This window comes from Pholis gunnellus (genome assembly GCF_910591455.1).
Source record: "Pholis gunnellus genome assembly, chromosome: 2".
NCBI lineage: Eukaryota > Metazoa > Chordata > Actinopteri > Perciformes > Pholidae > Pholis > Pholis gunnellus.
In genome coordinates, this window is record NC_136536.1 from 5819960 (window position 1) to 5841518 (window position 21559).

Consider the following 21559-nt stretch of genomic DNA (forward strand, 5'->3'; position numbering starts at 1 on the left):
TATGAATTTAAAAGGTGAAACTGACCACAGTGAGCAGAGCTCCGTGCTGGAAGTTTGGGTGGAACTGCATCAGTCTTGGCTCTGCGCCAGGCTCCCCTTGAACAAAACCACTAAAACAAAGAAACACAACCAACACTCAGTACTTGTAGTACTACGCTGAGAGGTTCTACTAAAGCTACAGAAAAATGAAACACTAAAGGACAAACCAAGGTAAAAGCTCAAAAATGGGGTTGGTTCTTGTCTTGAACACGGCTATGATTGCAGGCCGGTCTGCTGCTTGTGAATCACCTGAGAACAGATAAGACACAGAGACTGAGATGAGTTGTTAAAACTAAGAGGAACACCAATGTAATACTGATTGGGTTCATCGGGGTGAACAGAAGAAAAGTGAGACAAACCCTTGAGAAGCACTGCCAGCCTCTCTCCTGTTGGGTCCCAGGATAAAGACTGGATCTCTCCACCAACACTGGAGGACAAATTAGACAGTGAGTGAGTCTAAGGAGCTGTAATGTTGCTGCTGATATGAAGTCAAGCAGCACTGAATCCTGCCTGCCTGCTGATTTGTGCTCATCAAATGCTGGAATAGATTCATTGTTTTTGTGAACAAGGTGCTTCAAAACACCTCAGAGCCTTTTTGGACACCTTGTTCGTCACTGTTTTTTTTAAGTAGTTCAGCTTAAATACATACACGATGTCTCCGTCTGGTGTGTTAAAGGTGGTCTCTGATAGGTCAGCCGCCACTGCTGCTGCCTGAGGCCCTTTAGATGTGCATGTAGGTACGCCTGCTGAACAACAACATCATCATCATCATACAGGTCCACTTACATAATCTATATCATTTTTTCATCCAACTTTACAAGAAAACAATTCAAGCTTCTCATCAATTACCAAACCAGGTTGTATATTGTGCAACACAACTATTTCATGTAAAGAGATATAACCTGTTGCATCACTGAAGGTCAGAGCGTAGATGACCGTCTCTCCCTGTACGGCGAAGAGGAGTCGACTCCCATCTGGACTCCAACAGCCGGTCTACCCCAAAAAAAAAACAAGACGCATAGTTATTTCATAAATACATGATTTAGAAAATGATTTAGTACCTAATTTAGCAATAACGTTGAAATGTGGTGACAAGTTTTCACCTGGCAGCGCCCTTTCACACACGGCCAACGCTCACAGGTCCACATCCTGGTCTCCCAAACCCTGAAGAAAGAAATCTTACTCATCCATGTGTATAAACTAAACTTTCTGTCCACTCAATTACCTTAGCACAGCTGCTAATCTCCAGACAAAGTCGCTAATCCCTTACATGTTCATAAATATTCATGACAGGAGAGTGGGCCTCTATTATAATCCAGTAATTGTCCAAACGCACTAATCATGACAGAGAAGATTTGACACATGTACACTGGCAGCTTTAGAGATCTTATAAATGAAAAGTGCTGCAGCAGCTCTAAAAGGGAGGTAGATTATAAAACGCGCTGTGTCTGACCTGAACAGAGCCGACGGTGTAGAGGCCAGGACATGGCTGCCATCGGGGGACCAGGAGAGGAAGGTGACCCCGCCTCCTCCAACACGCTGAAGCGGCACACCGCTTTCTGAAGCAACATCCCAAACCTGAAACACATGGATGCCAAAAAGGTACAACGGTCACTGTGCGAGTCACTTTCTTTCGACATGAATTAGACTTGAGGATAGAGGAGGTTGCCTCGTACCATCATGGCGGTGTCCATGGGCGAGGCCGACACGAGGAGAGACCCGCTTGGAGACCAGGTGATGGAGGTGACAGGAGAGTGACCAGGATGAGACAGAACCTGAGCACAGCCGGACGAAGGCCTGGGTGGGTCGAGAGGATGAAGAGCACAGCACAAGAAAAGACAGTTAAGACCTTTTCATTACAGCATGAATCTAATAGGCGGGGGAAACGGATCACAAACCTCACGGTTCAGATTGTATCACGGTTTTGAGTCACAGCAGGAAAAAGAGGAGCAAGATAATCGCCATAAATAACACTTTTATGATTTTAGAAGCGTTAATGCAATCAGCAGATGTAAAAAGCTTACGTTAGGCTATAAATGAGACTATGAAACCACTAAGCTTCCAAGAAGTAATTTGATTTTGTGCGCTCACCTCTCATACAAAATACATGAATCTACAAGTTAGAAAAGTTTGCAAGAAAGCGGGTATAAACACAACGAGGCTGAATCGAGGGAACTGAATCCAGAGATTTGAAGACTTCTCAAGACGTGCAAGTACACTAGAGAGTACGTACCTGGTCGACAGCGAGCAGGGGTCCACGTGCCAGACCAGCAAACAGTTCTGACAAGCGACAGCGAGGGCGGACGCACACAGCGGCTTCCACTGCACTGCTGCAACACTCCTCTGGAGACGGTGCTTCAGAGTGGGGGTGGTGGCACTGAGAGACAGGAGGCAGTGACAATAACACCGTCACAGACCAATGGAGAGATCAAAGAACAACGCAGCTCTATGCGGCTGACATGCGGTCAGATTTTAGGTCTGTGTTTGTAGACTGTCCTGGAGACGTACAGTTTCATTAATATCTCCAGTACATTACCAGTACACACACACACTGCTGAGTGCATCGACACCACCTGGCCGCTGCTACACAAGGAGACATCTTGGCGAGTTTTTTTTTGTTTTTGCCAGATCGTATGCCTTATAGCCCATTTAAGTCCTATTGGCAACTGTGCGCCTTCTTTAGAACCGAGTTACGATACCTTTTGGGGTTGTAGATCTTAATTGAGTCGTCCAGCAGGGCTACAGCAAACTTATCTGCATGGGGATGCCAGGCAAATGCTCGCACCACACAGTCAGACCTGGTAAAGCAAGAGGGAAGAAGGTCAATTAAAACACTGATTTAAGATTGTCAAAATTGCTGCGTATTAATTTTCTGTTGATCAACAAAAGATGAATCAACTAATTGTTGCAGCAATTACTCTCCAGTTATACTAATTTGTACTAAACTGCCACGTCTTCATCAACATGTCTGCTCACCACCAGTTTGTCATAATAAACAATATCTTCAATCATTTCACCTTTGAGAGCAAAAATTAAAGATCACAAAGTTGGCACATACCAGTTCAGCACTTGTGAAAACTCAGCGAGCATGTCCTCACTGCTCAACTACGGAACAAACGAAAAACAGGTAATACACGTTTAAACGCATCACAACAAACATCTGGTAATCAAGTGTATTGCTGTCAACAACACATTCAACCAGCAGCCACAACTTACTGTGAGATGAGGGAACAGGGAGCCGTGAAAGGAAGAGAACCATCGCAGCAACGCCAGTGTAAAACCAGAACTCACCGACAGACATTTAGGCACTACGGGAACACACGATACGGGAGAGTTAAAGTACAAACACATCAATGGAGCTATAAGATCAGAAAAAAGGAACATTTTGGAGTACCTTCTGTGTTTGAGTTGGTAATTTCATCGAGCAGTCCTGTGAAACCACCGTCCCGCCTGAAATGACAGAGATAAGTTACATAAATTATCTTTGTCTGTGAAAGACGTGGAACTAATTATTGATATTACAGCATACTGTGATATGACCTATAGTGTGTCAATGTATGCTGTATTTCCCACACCTGGTGTGTGTGTATGTGTGTGTCCTACCAGGCTGCTGCACTCCTCATCCACAGTGTCTCAGAGTGGTCCAGGAAGGCTGCCTTGCTGCTGCTTTCTGTGCGACAGTGGAGCTTCAGAGACTCTCGTGGGAAATACAAACCCAGAGGACTAGACTCCTGCAGACAAAAACACACAACCATGTAATTCATACTTTGTTTTAACCACAGCACATTAGTTACAGGATTGTCTTCTGGTTTACTGTCGTGCTGTGATGTCGAGGAGACATTATGTGTTATGTCTAAATACTCTCTGCTCTGAATCAGACCTGGTTCAGTCGGTGGTCTGTGGCGGTTCCTGACAGCAGCTCGTTGTTGGACTCGCACAGAGTGGTCTGTCCGGAGGGCAGCGGAGCGGGGAACAACGCCAGAGAGCACATCTTCAACACAGTGGAAATACGGACCACTGGAGCCTGGAAACACACCATGGGTCAGCCAGCTAAACACATAGTAGTGGATGTCAACAGCTGACTGTAACACTACACAGACAGCTGGTTAGCTAACACGAACGGTTAAAGTTAGCTAGCTGGTTCAAGCTAGCTAACTAGTTTGACATCGGCCTCGTTTTAACAATAGTAACCGTTATTCGTCGTTTTATAAGTCACAAAACGTACCTTGTAGTGTGTCCTGTAGACTTACGTCAATTATCTTGCGTTGTGTTTCCAAACAACCGAATAAAAGCACACGCTACACTTTACGGTTCCGTACTCGAAGCATACTTCAAGTTAATCGCGCCGCGCGGACTACAGCAGCGCCAAAGGGACAAACAGTGCGGAGTTCGGCTTTAGAGCGCTGATGTGCTGCCCCTTTCAGGACACAGAGCGACATTACATCCACACTGAGCCAAACAGACACCAACTGTTTGTTGTCAGAGAGTTGACATAACTTGAAATACATCATGAGTCATTTTATTCAACTAATACGAGTTTATTCGAGTGTATGTCCTCTATGTAACCGTTCATTATACTTGTATTGACCACATTATAAGCCTAACGGTGGCTGACACGGTGGCTGACACTATGATCCTGTTTGAAGCATAGAAATCAGGAAATCAAATACGGCCATAACGACACGAAAATAATAGATGTTATGATGGAAAAACTGATTCCCCGTTTATGTGTATGTGTATGTGTATGTATGTGTGTGTGTGTGTGTGTGTGTGTGTGTGTGTGTGTGTGTGTGTGTGTGTGTGTGTGTGTGTGTGTGTGTCTGTGTGTGTATGTGTGTGTGTGTGAGTGTGTGTGTGTGTGTGTGTGTGTGTGTGTGTGTGTGTGCGTGTGTTTACAAAGGGCAGTGGCAGCGCCCCCTCGCGGCGCAACTCGCATTTCCGTGACGTCAATTCAGCACTGGGAAGGAGACAGCTCCCTCCCCCCCCCAAAAAAAAGCCCAGCGCGCCTCACGTTGCATGGGTCCCCGGTTATTGATAACACAATTTTGCCCGATGGGATCCATCCCAGTGCCGTGAACCTCGTGGATATAGTGACTGGAGCTACGGCAGGCAGCCCGCAACGAAGAATAACAAGGATTTGCTCGTTATCACCGACAAAATAGGAAAGCCGTGCCCACCCTTTCACTTGACAACGCGACATCAACCAGGCAGAAAGGTATGGGAATGTCATACTATCCGGTTAAATGCTTATTGACTTAGAAATATCTCGGGACCTCAAGGTATGATGCCGTCGCTTGGTGCGGTTGCGTTCACGCCGCTCACACTGCACCAACGAACCGATGCTGCCAAGAAACGGATCATCGTCGATGAATGCTAGAAAATCATATTTGTGCAGCGAGAAAGCCCACAGTACGAAATATCTGTGTTGATGCCAACGTTGAGTAAATGTTGAGACGCTGCGGCATTTTCACTTGGCATGGAGTGTATAGTATAGGCATCGGGCTTGCAATTCATGCACGTCGGTTATGATGCTGCTGAGTGTCATCATCACATCCTCGGTTATTTAAAGATTGATCTTCCTGCGTTTGTGTGTGTGTGTGTGTGTGTGTGTGTGTATGTGTGTGTGTGTGCAGTGCTCATTCGCACGGGGCCCGGTTGTTTATTGCCCGTTTCTTCACGCTCTCATTTCGTCGTGGCTCTTCTCGTGCAGTGGTGCAGTACTAGAAATGGAGCTGGTGTAAAATATGTGAATTGGGTACATGTGCGCTCTCTCTCTCTTTCTCTCTCTCTCTCTCTCTCTCCATCCCTCCCTCCCTCCATGTAGCTCTCTCTCACACACGCAGGCACGCACGCTCGGACGTACACATCCACACTGAGGAGGTTATGCAATTCGTAATTTTTTTTTCTCCAGATGCACACAATGCTCTTTACTTGATGCATGACGAACGACATATGGGAGCTGCTGAGTAGCTTTGCTCTGATGTTGTCAGACACCGATGCCCCTCAGAGGGACGGTTAAAGAGCAGGTGACAGCGTGGGCTGTGGGCTGCACAACCTCTTCTGGTAGATTCATTCATAAAGCCCATCTCCACTCTGGGTGATGGCTCCACTGGGCAGGCTGGGTTTCCCATTCATAGGCACAGAGGAGAGTTTTTTTCTGCATGATTCAGACAGAACCTGGTTGTGGGAATGGAGCAGTTAAACTGGGGGACTGGCTGGATGCCCAATCCACGGCAGGACTCCGCTGTTTTGGTGTTTTGCATTAAAGTAAAGGGATCAGTCATTGCAGCACTGGACAGCTCCACACTGCAATGGAGCTGTCCAGTGCTGAAATGACCCTTCACTTGTTTTTATGTTGAAAAACATTAATACACATGATCACGATTATAAATAATTCTAATGCATTTCTTATCATACATCTTCTCTCTTCAGGCTTACGTCTCATCTTTCCATCCTCCATCCACCCTAACCTGCCGTGTTGGGGAAACCCCTAATGAGTGGGACCTGTATCCATGAGCCCCGTGCCCCTTCCCCCTCCCTGTCAGGCTTCAGCACCCCCATCTCAGAACCCCCCTATCGAAGAATCGATGGAGACACCCCTGCCTGCACCCCCGAAACGGACCTGACCCCCACACAGTGTGTCCTCCGTAACGTGCTGTCCATCGACACCGGCGGACCGGGGGCGCCGAGCGGCAGCAGCCCCACTCCCAGCGATGGACCCTCGGCCCACTTTGACAACAGCGTGCTAAAACTACATGAACATGAGGCCTGCCAGTGCGGCGGCGGCGCCGAGGCCGGGCACAGTCCGGAGGCTGGTGCTGTCCGGAGCCAGTCGGACAACATTCGGCTACAATCAGGAAGTGGAGGTTTTTTGGAGGGACTGTTTGGCTGCCTGAAACCAGTCTGGACCATGATTGGAAAGGCCTACTCCACTGAACACAAACATAGCCATGAAGGTATGTGACAGTAAATGTTCCACCTGTGCTATCCGGCCCTCTGCTGTGTTTTTAATATTATATATCAAATTATTGTGGTGCCTGTGTTACCATCGAGATGCACCACAGAGAATAAATGTCTGAGCTCATGGATGAAGCTTGAACTCCACCAGTGGTCGAAGAAGTACTCAGATCCTTTATTTAACTTAAAGTACCAACACAACATTAAAAAAAGTACCATTACATTATTAGCAAAAGTTTTATCAGCAAAATGTACTCAAAGTAACACAAGTAAAAGTATTAGTCTTGCAGAAACAATTGCACCTGTGACAGATGTGTTATTTTATAGTACATGTGTTTGTGATGCATCGTAGCTGTTAGAGGTGGAGATAGTTTATTAACAGTCAGGTAGCTTAGTCCACCGGCTCCCAATCTAGGGATCGGGGCCCTTCAAAGGGTCTCAAGATAAATCTGAGGACCGGTGAGATGATTAATGCAGTGCGGAAGAAGGGAAAACATTTTAATTAATATTTTAGACTTCTCGATGATTTTCGCTTTTTTTGTTGTTGTTAAATTTTGGATGATTTGGCATATTTGGGCCTGAAAAGTAACCAGTAGCTTGTCAGTCAGATACAACTAGAATATATCGCTCAGTTATATAGTGTTAAAGTGTTGAGTAGCAGATTAAAGGAAATACAAGTACAGTAATTCAAAACGTACTCGAGTAAATTTACTCTCTTATTTTCCAACACTAGCAGCTCATTACAGTCAATGCTGTCTGACTGCCACCACTGCGTTCTCGGGTCCATCAGCCCGGTTCATTCACACTCATCATGCTGCAGGGAGTTTTCACAGCTGGCCAGCGGGAAGCATCATGTGCATCTGCCTCCGCTGCAGCAGCTCTCCAGAGATCTCCAGACTTCAGTGGCCCTCATGAAGAATTGATCTGCCTGTCTCTTTTACTCCGCCCGGCTCGTCTCTCTTTAGTGACCATGCTCGCGCAGTCGCTAAAGTCGTGTCAGTGTGACAGACGACAGACAGATTGGACTCTGACTGGATTGTTGTTTCTCCCTCAATTCTTCTCTTATCTCTGGATAGAACTGTAATGCTCTACTGGAAGTTATCAATGCACCATTTGTTTGAACACGGCAGGCACTTTGTGGGATGTAATTGTGTCCTGCCAGCCCGTTCTAATGTGTTGCATGGACTTAGCATTTGCTCAGCAAACCCCTCTGACTCCTCACTGCCCAAACTGGCTCGAGTGCTTATTGACATTTGGAGGCTTTGCAATGTGTGATGGATATAAATGAAGTACTTAATGGGTGTTACTGAAAACAGTTTCATCGCCCGTGTTAATTCTGTGTAACACTTCAGGCTTTCTCCTTTATTCATTGAGTTTCTTTCCTGTGGACTTGTTGGTCTGAGTTTAGAGTCCTGGGAGGTTCCTTTTGAGGAAATCTCCGACCTGCAGTGGGTGGGCAGCGGGGCACAGGGGGCCGTCTTCCTCGGCAAGTTCCACGGAGACGACGTGGCTGTGAAGAAAGTGCGGGACATCAAAGAGACCGAGATCAAACACCTCCGCAAACTCAAGCACCCCAACATCATCACTTTCAAGTGAGGAAACACACGATATCCTACAGGTTCTCTCGTATCATTTAGCTGCATAAATCTCTCGTGCTTTCCCTTTCTGTTCACCCGTGCATCATGTCATCTGACTGCCGTGCTTCCTCCCAGGGGCGTGTGCACCCAGGCTCCTTGTTACTGTATCTTGATGGAATACTGTGCCCAAGGCCAGCTGTATGAGGTGCTGAGGGGGGGCCGCAAAATCACCCCCTCCCTCATGGTTGACTGGTCCATGGGCATCGCAGGTGGCATGAACTACCTGCACCTCCACAAAATCATCCATCGAGACCTCAAGTCCCCCAAGTAAGTCGACAGACTCAACACAGCTGGCTTAACGAGAAACGCAGACAACACACAAGACCTGGAATTTTCATTCCTAACTCTTTCCATGTACTCTCCCCTTTGCAGCATGCTGATCACACACGATGACCTGGTGAAGATCTCAGACTTCGGCACCTCAAAGGAGCTCAGTGACAAGAGCACCAAGATGTCATTCGCCGGCACCGTAGCTTGGATGGCTCCTGAAGTCATTCGGAATGAGCCGGTGTCGGAAAAGGTGGACATCTGGTAAGTCTGACTAAAAGTGACATTTCTAGCTTACAAATAATACATCAGCACAAATACTTCCCTATACGATAGCAGATACTGTATCAACATTGTGAGTTAATAGTTTGTTATTGATGTGCAAAGTTATTTTTTTCTCCAATCTCTTTTTGTTAAAGAGGTCTTGACCTCAATGAGACTTCCCGAATGAATAAAGCTTGACTTAACTTCAAGGTCCTTCGGAGTGGTGCTGTGGGAGATGCTAACTGGAGAGGTCCCTTACAAAGACGTGGACTCATCTGCCATCATCTGGGGTGTGGGGAACAACAGCCTCCAGCTGCCCATACCTGAGAGCTGCCCCGACGGCTTCAAGATCCTCCTCAGACAGTGCTGGTGGGTGAACAATAATGAGCACAGCGGGGAAGAGGGGACAGGAGAGGCAGAAAATGAGCAGATTAGAGCAGTAAAAGCGAGGGTTGAGAGCAGAGGCACAGGGAGGCGTTAGTCTCTGTTTTTAAAGGACCTTATTGATTTTACAGTGCGTTGTAAATGTACACAGCTGTCTTTTCCATCTTGGTTTTTGCAGGAACTGTAAGCCAAGGAATAGGCCCTCTTTCCGTCAGATCCTTCTTCATCTGGATATAGCGTCAGCTGACGTGTTGTCCACTCCGCAAGAGACGTACTTCAAGTCACAGGTACGGTTGCTTCGTCCCAATCCCCGTCTGAATATGGAAGTTCTGCAGCTGCACCAAAAAAAGACACACAGATAAAACACCTAAATATACGGACACGGTGCTCACGAACAGACACAAATACACAATGCGCCCACACATGCTTGCAGACTAGTAATCAGACTTTAACTGTTGTTTGCAAAAGAGGATTAGGTTTTAAAGTCAACTCTGGCGAGACGGAGCTGGTTAACAGAAATGTGCTCTCATCAGGCTGAATGGCGAGAAGAGGTGAAACAGCACTTTGAGAAGATTAAATCTGAGGGGACTTGTATCCACCGACTCGATGAGGAGCTGATCAACCGACGCAGAGAGGAGCTCAGGTCTGTTTTTTGTTTTATTTATAGATCTCCCATACGTAGTCGGCTTAGTCGCGACCAGGGGACGTTGGTAGTTTTGGTTAGCTGACATGTTTGAGGCCACTTTCACTCCGTCCCATTTCTCGATGTCACTCCTTTGTCCGCCCATGTGGATGGAACGAGAGCCTTGAGTGCACGTCTTTTGTGGAGGATTTGGAGTCCCTCATGCGGATGCACAATGACATCAGCAGCCTCTTTTCTTCTCAGGCACGCTTTGGACATTCGCGAGCACTACGAGAGGAAGCTGGACAGAGCTAACAACCTTTACATGGAGCTCAGCGCTGTCATGCTGCAGCTGGAGCTCAAAGAGAAAGAGCTGCAGAGGTACAAATAGATCCGCGAACACAGGGGTGCACATTCGTTTTCGAATTAATGAGCCACAATGTGTTTACACTTTGGTGTCTTTGGGTACTTTTTCCCTTCAGGAGAGAGCAGTCTTTGGATAAAAAGTATCCAGGTTTGTTCAAGCATCACAGCTCCAGGCAGAGCAGCTCCTCCAACACCATGGACAAACTCATCAAGAAGAGAAATGTCCCACAGAAACTGCCCTCAGGAAAGAGGTGTGAGATCTCATTTCAGTCATTATTTGATGAAAGATTGATACTGAAATGAATATTCTTGTGGATTGTTGTTGACTAATCCCTCGTACTCTTCCAGGCCAGACATCCTCAAGTCTGAGGTAATCATTCCCAAAATGGACTCCTCTGTGACGCAAGTCACTACACCAGCCTGCCCCAACAGAAGCTCCACTTCTCCCAGCCGGTCTCGGAGGGTAAAGACCCGCCATCGCAAGCCCGGGAAGGGCAGCAGTGGGGACCTGGCTGGACTTAAGGCAAATCAGTCCTCCTCGAAAAGGGACACAACTGCCCAGGCTAACAGTTCAACCACTAACACCTCCAAGCAGCTCCTGGAGCCCTCTGCAGCGCTGCGGGGCCTCAGCCATGAGCAGCAGCAGAGGCAGCTGTCCTCCTCCAGCCCCGACCTCATCTGCACCACACTGGCGGCCGAGGGGCAGGGAAAAGGGGAGCCCTCTGTGGGCGGGCTGGAGAGAGGGGGCAGCCTCAGCGCCTCTGCGGGGTTAGGGGGATCAGAGGCGGGGGCAGCTGGTCTGGATGACCTCACGGAAACCCCTCCGCGCAGTGACACGCCGAGCGAGGACGCGGCGTCGTTCCCGTTCTCCAGCAGCCCGGACTCGCCGTGCGGGAGGGGGGCGGCGGCGGGGCGGGGCTCTCTGGGATCTCCTCGTCTGCCTCACGATGGGGAGGATAAAGAGGAGGGAGCCGGGGCTGTGAGGTTGCCCCGCGGGGCGTCTGGGGGGATCGGGAGTCAGCACCTCACTCCTTCAGCCATTCTGTACAGGGCAGCTATCTCACGCAAACAGGTACGGAGACGGACATCTGGTCACTTTCCTCAGGTAATACTTTGATTGTTTCCCACTGGTTCATCTTTCCTGTTTCTGGCTACAGAGGCGTGGAGTGTCATCAGAAGAGGAGGAGGGGGAAGTTGACAGTGAGGTTGAGTTACCACGGAGACGGTGAGTAACTTGCTGTCCTTCGTCTCTGGAAAATATCCTCAAGCCATGTTTCCGCTCTCTGACAGAGCTTCTGATTCATTCACAGAACAAAGAATACATTTTTGATTTGCGTCATTCTTTTACAGCCTCAAGTCTGTGATTTAAAAGACAAACAAACAAACGTTTTGGTTTGTTTTGAATCTCTTTCAGACGCCCGACGAGCATCACCAAGTGCCAGTCGGTGTCCACCTTCAGCTCAGAGAACCTGTCGGTGTCGGACGGCGAGGAGGGCCACACTACTGACCACTCTCACAGCGGCACCCCCGACGTGGTCAGCACCAACACAGACGACAGGTTGGACGACCGCAGCGACGACCTCCTCTCTCAGGGGTCGGAGATCCCGGCGGACAACACTGATCCGGCGCAGGCTTCCGGCGGCCTGTCGGAGAGAGACGGAGCGCTGGGACAGGCCAAAGCTCAGCTGGACGTCGGGCAGAATCCTAGTGAGGTAAAAATCTGTCAGTTTGTGTCATCTTCTTAGACTGATGTAGATTCACTTCAGTACATTTACTCAACAACTGTACTTACGTTGAATATTGAAGGTAGGCCTACTTGTACTTTAATGAGTACATGTACATCCATGTGATGTTACTTTATCCACATTTCAGAGAATTTCTTTGGGACTTTTGACTTTAAATACAATGAATTGTTAAAGATTAAATCAGTGGTTTCCAACCTCTCGGATCCCTACAGGAAACAGTGTCTGGTTGTGGCCCTTTGCCACATTTGATGTCTGTGACGGTTTCATTGAAATAACAGTTTGAGGCATAAAGAGGAAAAATGATCTATTAATTTAAAAAAACAGGAAAGATAAGCGAAAAGTCAGAAAAGAAAAAAAGATTTGTGGAGCTGAACTTGGTCTTTTTCTTCTTTCTTAAACCATTAATCATCTCACGACCCCTCAGATTTATCTTGGGACCCTTACGAGGGGCCCGACCCCTATGTTGGACAAAACCAAAGATGATGAACTAGTTTCACCTCGACCTGCTTCAACTGTAAAATGTTGATTACACATCGTTACATCAATATAAAAAATAAAAGAACGTCTTATATGATATTATAACAGTCACGGGACATTTTAAAGCAGAATGATTGCTTTTACTTTTGAAAGTTTGAGCACATTTAGCTGATAATAATAATAAATAATAATAATAATAGGATTTTGACTTGTAATGGGGTATTTTTACATTCTTGTATTGATACTTTTACTCAAGTAAAGGATCCTAATTCTGCCAAAAACATCATAAATAACATTTTTATTCTGCCTCCCTCTCTCTCCCTCTCTCTCTCTGTAGAGTCGGGCCCTGTGTGATGACTCTGACTGCGACAGTGCAGAGCTGGATCAGTCGGGTAGTGGAGAGCCGAGTCGTCCCCCCAGTGCTGGCGCCTGGGTGTCTCCACAGGCCCCCGCTACAGGACCTCCATAGATCACTGGCTGCTAGCCAATACCTCAAGCTACTAGTAATGCAGTACATTACTGTTGTCATGAGGGATCACACCTACTACACCACTCAGACTATGACAAGTGGACTTATGGTGTCTCATAAGTTTGTTGGCTGGCAAACCTACGCCAGATGACATAGGACATTTGTCATAACCTGACATCAGATATTTTGGCAGCTTGTGACATCAGATAAATGTCATTTAAGTTCAGTAGGGTTTTTGTTTCAGGCAAAATAGTTACTGAGCTAAACTTAGCCACTGCTCCAGTTCGGCAAAAACCCTTCCACAGACGCACGCACAAGGTACCACACTTGTTGTCCTTTAAACACTAATCCTCACTCTGGGAGCATCCTCCATGATACTCCACACACTAATGCATCAAATACTAATGAATAATAATGTAAATATCCATTACATACCACATGAGAAATATCTAACTTTATTTTATTTGTAAGATAAAAGTGTAAGACTAAACGGTATGCAGCCCTGTGAACAAATGCATGACTACATGTTTATAATTTATGATTCGAATGTGTCAGTTTTATATTTTGTGAAAGTTTACACTTTTTTAATCCTGAAAGTATTACTTCAGTTACTTTGTTTTTTGTTAATAAATGTCAGCACTCAAGAAAAAAAAAAAAAAAAAAGGAATGAAAATCTCACCGAGACGTCGATCATGATGCTTAATTAGGATTCTCAGTAGGTACATTATTTTTTTTAACCCTCCTACTACTGAGTTTCGAATACACATAAGACATGATTGAGGTTTTTTATTAAGCTTATCAAAGAATGATATGATGGGAGACCTTTGGGTTCACTCAGAAAATGCACTTTTGCCATTGTATGGTTTAGAAATTGTTTGTGTTTTTGTTAGTAGGATGTGAAATGACAGACACTACCATTGCTATCTAAGGTACTATATAGGTAACACACACTGGTGCTGGTGCTCTAGGAAAGGAGTACTCCGCCAATTTAGCATTGCACTCCGATAACATTGTCAGACTCCTGACGAGCTGTTTAAGAATAAAAAAAAAAAAAAGGGCAGAACCTGAAATATCGTCATCTTTAACCCACACTCTTCTTTCTGGTCAAAACCTAGCGCCTACATTACCCACGATGCAACTCGATTCGGTTTGCGTTATGCTAGCAGCGGCTAACAGCTTTGGGGAGAGATGAGGAGCGTAAGATCACTTCTTTCTAACTCCACACCTCATTATTTTTCCATTTCTCCAAAATGATGCCGACTCAAATGACATCACACGAGGCAGTTTAGTTGTATAAAACCACAAAATGATTTTTTACAACTTTGTAAGTCTTCATGTGTAAAAAGGGTAAGTTTAGAACCAAAAGGACTCCTGCAGTTCATGTTCATAAGCTTCATAAGAACCTCGACTGTCCCATTTACCCTTTAAGATAACGGCTGATAGCCGGATAAGGAATAGAGCACTTCTCTGTGTGGTTACTAGTAGAACAGTAAGTATCCTTTGGGTTTAAATAGAAATGTTTTCTTTTTATACAGCATTGCACATTGTACCTGTAACATAGGAATTATATCAAAAAGCAAAATATGAGTAATAATAAATAATGTATTGGTTAAAAACACAGTGTGATGTTTGTTTAAAAAGGCGGGCCGTGTCATAGCTACAGTTTGTTCTGTTGCTGCATCAGATAAGACAGCTGAACGAGAAATAAATGACTATTTTCAATGACTTTAAGCACGTCCAACCTGTTCCAGTGTCGTTTCTTGATTTACAACGTTCATAACCATGTTATAAAATAATAATCCCCCCACAAGAGAGAACCATGTTTTTAGATTATTAATAAATCTGAGCTGATGTCAGGGTCATCTAGTTGTCCCATCAGCTGCCTTCATGATCACGTAAACATAGCAAACAAAAGGATCGTTTAAGCATTTCACATCTTTTTTATTTCTGCATTTCATTTCTTCAACAATTTAATTGCACCCAGATCTACAATAGTTTGAAAACGTGCACAAAAACTTGAGTTTCTTCATCCTGCAAAGAATAATAAAAAATAAATCTGACCCAGGCAAAAAAGGATTGCAGGAAACTAGTGTTAATTCTATAATTCTCCTTCTAGTTCATAATTTAATACCTCAGCATAATATACTTATAAAGACCAATAAGTCTTGTAGTTTTGCCCCTTGCAGCATTCCCCCCAGCCCTGCAGTTAAAAAAAATATTTTCTCTATTTAAAACAAACATTTCAATGTTATTATCATCATCATCGTCATTACTATGGTCTTAGTAATTTCAGAGAAAAGAAAATATTTTCCTCTCATTCAGGCCCCCACCTGGTGACCAAGGCCCACCCACCCTTATCAGAATCCAATACACAACAATGCCAAAAAGTCCTGATCGAGAAATAAAACGGATGGAAACACAGGAATGACACAAAACAATTACTCCGCAAATTAGAGGTGAGACAAAATGTAGCTTAAAATTCTCCTTTTGACGCACTCAACGAGGGATGAATTACCTTCCGACTAAAAAAAATAAAATAAAAAAAAAAAAGTTATTTTCCTGCATACATCTTCACCTGGACGTCATTTACACCCATCGGAACCCGTTAAACCCACAATGCCTCATTTAGGAAGTACAGCTTCAAATAGAAGATGGCAAATATCAATGAATTCTACTCTTACACAGAGCTGTGTATTAAATAAAAAATAAATAGATATTTAAAAAGGGAAAGAACAGTCCATCTATAATGTTACAGTGTGTCTTTTTTTTCTTCATTTTTTTTTTTACATTTTCTAAGAAAAATCTGACATAAGAAAAACATTATTTATGCCTTTTCAGATTTTTCTAAAACTTTTACCTATATCAAGAAGATCATACAGATATACAGTAAAATAAAAAGGAAAAATACAACAGAAGGAAGTCTTTTAAAAACTATAAGCAAAGGGAATTTAAAAACATAATAAATAAATAAAATACCAATATCATGATGATGGTGTAATTACAACTGAGGAGGTGTCGAACCAAAGCAGAGGAGAAAACAGTGAGTTTATAGTACTTGGTTTTTGCATTTAGTTCAATAAGGGACCTCTTGGTAAAAAGTAGGGGGAGGGGTTACGTTAGGTGCTGATGAAGATCCTCCATGTCAGTTGGCTGCGAGTCCAGTAGCTTCAGAAGAGAGCCTGAGGAGCGCGACAACATGGAAACTTTAATAAGAATAATAGCAAGCTTAAATGTGACACATTGCTTGTTATCAGCTCAGCAGGCAGTTTGAGTTTTGCGAGATCTTATTTTCCTGCAGAATGTTCTCTGTGTGCGACAGCTGCCTCGCTAAACTGCTGCGTCTCTCGTGCAAGTAGTGCTCACAGACAGTGTTGCTGTGATCCAAAAATTAAAAGCCGGTAGTCTCTCAGTCCACAGAAAGACAATGGAGGGCTTTTATTTTGAAAATAAATAAATATTGTTGCCGTCACTATTCTGTCAAAAGAGCATTTTTGTTGTGAACTGTGTGTGTCACGCAGGAAAAAAAAGTCAGAGCTTTAAATCTGTAGAAGAGACTCAGCTGCTCACACAGGCGGTACGAGCTACCGTCTGCAATAATAAAAACAGCCCAAAGGGATTACGTCAGGAGCAGGATAAATATTTTATCATTTACTTCCTCTCCGGGCTCTACCCAATAGTTCCAAGCTTCAAAAAATGAAGACGAATACACACAAGAAACTGAAAGCCGGTAGTCTCTCCATCGACAATAGAGGGCTTTTATTTTGAAATGGAAACAAGAGGTGTTGAGTTAAAAATAAATATTGTCGCTTGTTTGATGTCAATATACTGTCAAGAGTTGTTTTTTTTGCTGTGAAATTAATATTGATGGATTTTAAAAATGAAGTAAAACAGAAAAAAAGACAAATTTTTCAAAAGAGGGGATAAAAGAATGGCCATAAAACCAGGCTAAACAGGAAGGTTTTGTATTATTAGGTTATTTTAAAATCTACATTATACACTGATCAATTTGACAGTTGGTGATGTTATTGTTACCAAAGTATTGGAAAGGTCACTTTTTACTGTACATGATCTCCAGCATCTGTTCCAGATGATCAATAAGAACGACGGTGTAGAAATTGACATACGCTGAAAAAACCTCCAGAAATCAAATTAAAAGAATCTCATCATCATGTTATTGTTGAACTCCTGTAAACTGCACTCTAGAGACTTTTCATTTCATATACAAAGTAAACAGTCGAGACCTAAAACGCGGCTGTGCTCCAGTGTAAACTAGCTGCTGTGTGATGATGTGTTGCAGTGGCATAAAGCCTCTTACCGGGCATTGATCAGGTACTCAGCCAGGCTGATACTGGCATGGGTGCCAGTGATGGTGACCTGTCTGTCAGTGGAGCCCTCCACGGGGTTGGCGATCTTGATCTGAGCCCCTGACATCGAACGGATCTCATTGATCTTTGTGCCCTGACGGCCAATGATGCAGCCAATGAGCTGAGGGAGAAGAAGAAATACGTGAAAACACACAATCACACAGGGGAAAACGCAAACAGCAAGAAAATAAACCGCTTCAATCGCGTCTCCACTGCAAAGAACAAAGAGAAAATTAGCAGAACGGACTCAAACACAACTTACATCGTTTGGAATGGTCAGCTCATGAGAGCCAGTTTGTGCAGAGGCGTCCATCCCAGCTGAAGAAATGCAAAGAAAGCCCATGAGAGTGTTGACTGGGTGGATTATTATAAATCTACAGTAAATCGCATTCCCTCTTTCAATCTGTCCACCTACCCTGGAAGCCCTGGTTGCTATGTGCAATGGGGAAGGGGCTCTGCTGCATGGCCAGCTGGTGAAGTTTGGTGAGCTGTTAAAACAACGGAGGAAAGGACGCAGAGAGCAAACAAAAGCACGAGTGAGGACGATCCAGAACACGGCGTCAAAGCTGGAATTTTGAAATTATTTCTCTATTTGTAAGCGGTTAAAGTGACGATGAGAGGAAAATATGAAATGGAACTCATGAGTTAGCCTAAAAAGGGGGTAAAAATATATCATTAACATGTTAAATAAGTAGAATGTTTAGCATTGTTAAATGGATATCAGGCAGTGGGGGGGTTGGAGAAGTGGAGAGTCAGTGGGATGAAATAAGAAGGTGGCATGGCTTTCCGAAGACCGAAGTTGCAAATATATTGGATCACTTACAGAGGGCCCTTCACTTACATCAGGCTGTGGAATGGCGTGCTGCCCTTGGACAGCGTATGCCTGCAAAGGAGACGACAGCACTTAGGGGGGCGTGGCAGTGTCACACAAAGTATACTCAATATGCGTCAGTCCTCTGTCCTTAACGTGCTACGAGAGCAGAGCCAGGCATGCTACAGAGAGCAGCACACCCGCACGGTAAAAACTGGAAACATTTGACCCCGAAAACGTGAACCCTGCTGGGACAAATAAAACAAGCGACAGAGCTAGAGAACAAACAAACAAACGTTGTTTACCTGACCACCTGCAAAGATGACAGGAGAGCCTGAGGGTTTGGGTCTGTACGGGATGGTCACTCCCTTTGGTGGAGACTGAGAACACAGAAATATCCACCACTGAGAATCGAGGAAACTTCCAACAGAAACAGAGAAAACAATAAGGCATCAAAAGGATCATTAACAACAATAATCACTGTACCTCAAGCATGACAACGCAGATCTGCTTGACACACTCAATAATGGACTGTGGGGTCCCTGCAACGGTGATGGCACGCTCTGTTGAGTTGGGCAACATGTCCCCTGCTACTTGTACCTGAGCTCCTGCTGACTGCAAAGACACATCCACAAAACAGAGACGACAACAGTTAGGACCAATCAGGGATGAGACACAAACTTTACGAACAAAAAAACCCCCGAAAGAAGCACGACGACAAACCTCTCTGATTTCCTTGATCTTGCAGCCGCCCTTGCCAATGAGTGAGCCACACTGGCTGGCAGGCACGACGAGGCGCATGGTGACCGGTGGTTTGCTGGTGGCTGTACTGTTAGTCATTGAGGTGCTAATGTCCTGGAGGGAAGGTGGGATGACAAGAAGAGTTAGGAGAAAAAAAAAAAAAAAATGACAACAACTTCAAAGTGTCAATTCTGTTGCTACAACGTGTCAGAGTTTTAAGATGCAAGCGAGCGAAATCTAACCTCCTCCAGTTTCTCAATGATCATGGAGAAGGCTTTAAAAATGGAGGTGGTGGGTCCCGCGAGGGTGATGATCCTCTCCGGACAGTTCCCCTCCGAGATGTTGATGCGAGCCCCACTCTGCACAGACGGGGGGGGGGGAGCAAAACAGGAAGTATCTTCAGTCACAGTGGTATCATATGATGAATGAGTCACGGAAACTATGGACATGTAGCCTTGTTTACCTACAGCTAAAATAAATAAAACCATCTTACCTCCTCTCTCATCTTCTTAACAGACTCTCCTTTCTGTAAGGAAAGCACAAACACACAATATTTACAAAACACACAGGGACAGGATGTAGATAGTAATCATTCTGGCAGCAAAAACAACTCACCTTGCCAATGATGCTCCCAACCTCCTGCAGAAGAAACACAAAAATTCATGTTAAAGCAATGAACTCAGTCCTGACCGTCACTGGGAGTGGAAAACATTGATGCATTGGGTCTTTTTAAACTCGTTATCAAACATTGCATGCCGTCACAACTCACCTTCCCATGCATGAGTAGCCTGATGGTTAGGGTGACATTAAGTCCTCCTTCGACCAGGCTTGAGTCCATTTCTGCGTCTGAATCCAGGCTGAAAACGGGTCAACAACGTGGGTCTTTGGTCACTGGTTGAACGTCTGCAATAGAGTGGAAAATGTGACCGTCGGGGACAAATATAGTTACTGGAAACTATGAGGACGTGTCGGCAGAAAGCCTCATTTCCTAAAAATAAAAAAAAAAATTGTAAAAAAAGAAAGAAGAAGCTGTCATTGCAGATCAATGGAGCGGTGCGGGCGGTTAACACCTTAACTTTAGCTCGTCACGCCTAAATAATGACTCGCTTCAGTGTAGTAATTCACGTTAGACTGGCCCGGGTTCACTCATTCACTCATTAGCACAATGACCCACTGTCTCCAACGAGGCTACGTCTATTCCCTGGCATCAAACAGTTGTGGCGACATTTATAATTATTTATAATTTATATTTAAAGGCATGAAAGCTAAAAAGAAAAGACCCGGATGTTAGCTACTTTGAGCCGCGCATCCATCGATAACGTTAGCAACAAGGAGGCTCGTGGGATAACGTTTGCATCGTAGATCCTATTTTAGAAAGAGCATCGCAGCTAGTCACGCAAGCAACAAATGGAGGCTACGTTAGCATCGTAACATCACTACTGTAACGTCCTAAATGTATACCATGAGGAATGACTAGGCTGTGAGAATACATAGTAAAACACACTTTAAACACGGCGACAAGTACCTGACCCCTAATCGGCCATAAAGTTAATCACAGGACTGTAATTTTCCATCAAGCTCGCTAGCATTAGCATCGCCTGATCCAGAAATTAGTCTGGTCCCGCGGCCTACGGGGCGCACTGAGCTACGCCGTGTTATCCCTGTCCTTCACTCGGGAACAGAAACAAAGCCATGTTTTTTTTAGAGGTCTTACCCGAACCGTCCCTTGAAGAGTGTTCAGGGGGTGGGTAGGGTGGCAAGGGTGGAAGGGGAGAGGTTCGGGAGGGAGTTTTAAAAGGATCCGGGGAAGAGGGAAGAGACGCCGCTGTTCGATCGGACTCCACTCTTCAGCTTGGCACAAAAGACAAAATGCAAATTCAACTTTGACCTCTCAACGGCCCCGCCCCTCTACCCGGGTCAGCCCCGCCCCCTCCCGGAGCGCTGCCGCTGCTTTTATTTTTTAATTAAAATTAAAATAATAAAAAATGATGTCATTCAGGAAAGAAAACACTGTGGGATGGAAGTGGATATTTCATACAAAATTAAGTTAATGATCACTCTGGATAAAATTTCACATAAAAATAATAAAAATAACTGGCCTCTAACACTTTCACCGTTTTATTGTCAAACATAACAGAATGGGACCTTGATTAGAGATGCGAAGAGCAAAACATGTGAATTGATTTTGGAAAAAAAAGAGTGAGAGAGACATAAATATATTATATTACTTGAGCTGAATAGTTCCGCTTTAATTTTTATAATTCAGCTGCTGGTTACGAGCATTTAAAAGCAAAAAAGAAGTGTGGTTTATGTATGTAAAAATGGTTATTTATGCAAAAATGACATTCTGAATGCTGTGCAGCATGGTTGATAAAAGCCCCCAAAAAGAAAAACATACACAGTCGTAATTATAACT

The 21559-nt window shown here is 44.7% G+C and overlaps 3 protein-coding genes across 5 annotated transcripts; 1 reads left to right on the forward strand and 2 right to left on the reverse strand.

Moving 5' to 3' along the window:
- aaas (achalasia, adrenocortical insufficiency, alacrimia) lies at positions 1-4392 on the reverse strand. Of its 2 annotated transcripts, none has more exons than XM_079172913.1 (16): positions 4265-4392; positions 3920-4063; positions 3643-3770; positions 3434-3489; positions 3256-3347; positions 3098-3144; positions 2739-2837; positions 2273-2416; positions 1716-1836; positions 1493-1617; positions 1143-1203; positions 942-1032; positions 689-782; positions 399-466; positions 207-288; positions 1-110 (listed from the first exon to the last, which is right to left on the reverse strand). In XM_079172913.1, exons 2-16 carry the CDS (start codon positions 4028-4030, stop codon positions 8-10), a joined length of 1422 nt encoding a protein of 473 aa, XP_079029039.1. In that variant the 5' UTR covers positions 4031-4063; positions 4265-4392; the 3' UTR covers positions 1-7. The 2 variants fall into 2 exon arrangements, with proteins under 2 accessions (XP_079029039.1, XP_079029038.1); XM_079172912.1 differs by having other exon boundaries at positions 689-785.
- A 2140-nt stretch (positions 4393-6532) lies between these two features.
- Positions 6533-13227, forward strand: map3k12 (mitogen-activated protein kinase kinase kinase 12; the record flags this gene model as incomplete). Its single annotated transcript, XM_079172861.1, has 13 exons — positions 6533-6995; positions 8405-8588; positions 8709-8900; positions 9006-9164; positions 9375-9533; positions 9727-9835; positions 10082-10191; positions 10435-10551; positions 10653-10787; positions 10885-11608; positions 11694-11761; positions 11951-12248; positions 13096-13227. 13 exons carry the CDS (start codon positions 6533-6535, stop codon positions 13225-13227), a joined length of 2850 nt encoding a protein of 949 aa, XP_079028987.1.
- Positions 13228-15150: 1923 nt separating this feature from the next.
- Positions 15151-20994, reverse strand: pcbp2 (poly(rC) binding protein 2). Of its 2 annotated transcripts, none has more exons than XM_079172940.1 (13): positions 20858-20994; positions 19913-20046; positions 19759-19782; positions 19637-19669; positions 19386-19502; positions 19126-19257; positions 18889-19017; positions 18708-18782; positions 18433-18474; positions 18007-18079; positions 17854-17909; positions 17543-17712; positions 15151-16406 (listed from the first exon to the last, which is right to left on the reverse strand). In XM_079172940.1, the coding sequence occupies exons 2-13, from the start codon at positions 19979-19981 to the stop codon at positions 16370-16372; spliced, it is 957 nt and encodes a 318-aa protein (XP_079029066.1). In that variant the 5' UTR covers positions 19982-20046; positions 20858-20994; the 3' UTR covers positions 15151-16369. The 2 variants fall into 2 exon arrangements, with proteins under 2 accessions (XP_079029066.1, XP_079029065.1); XM_079172939.1 differs by having other exon boundaries at positions 18415-18474.
- Between the last annotated feature and the right edge of the window lie 565 nt (positions 20995-21559).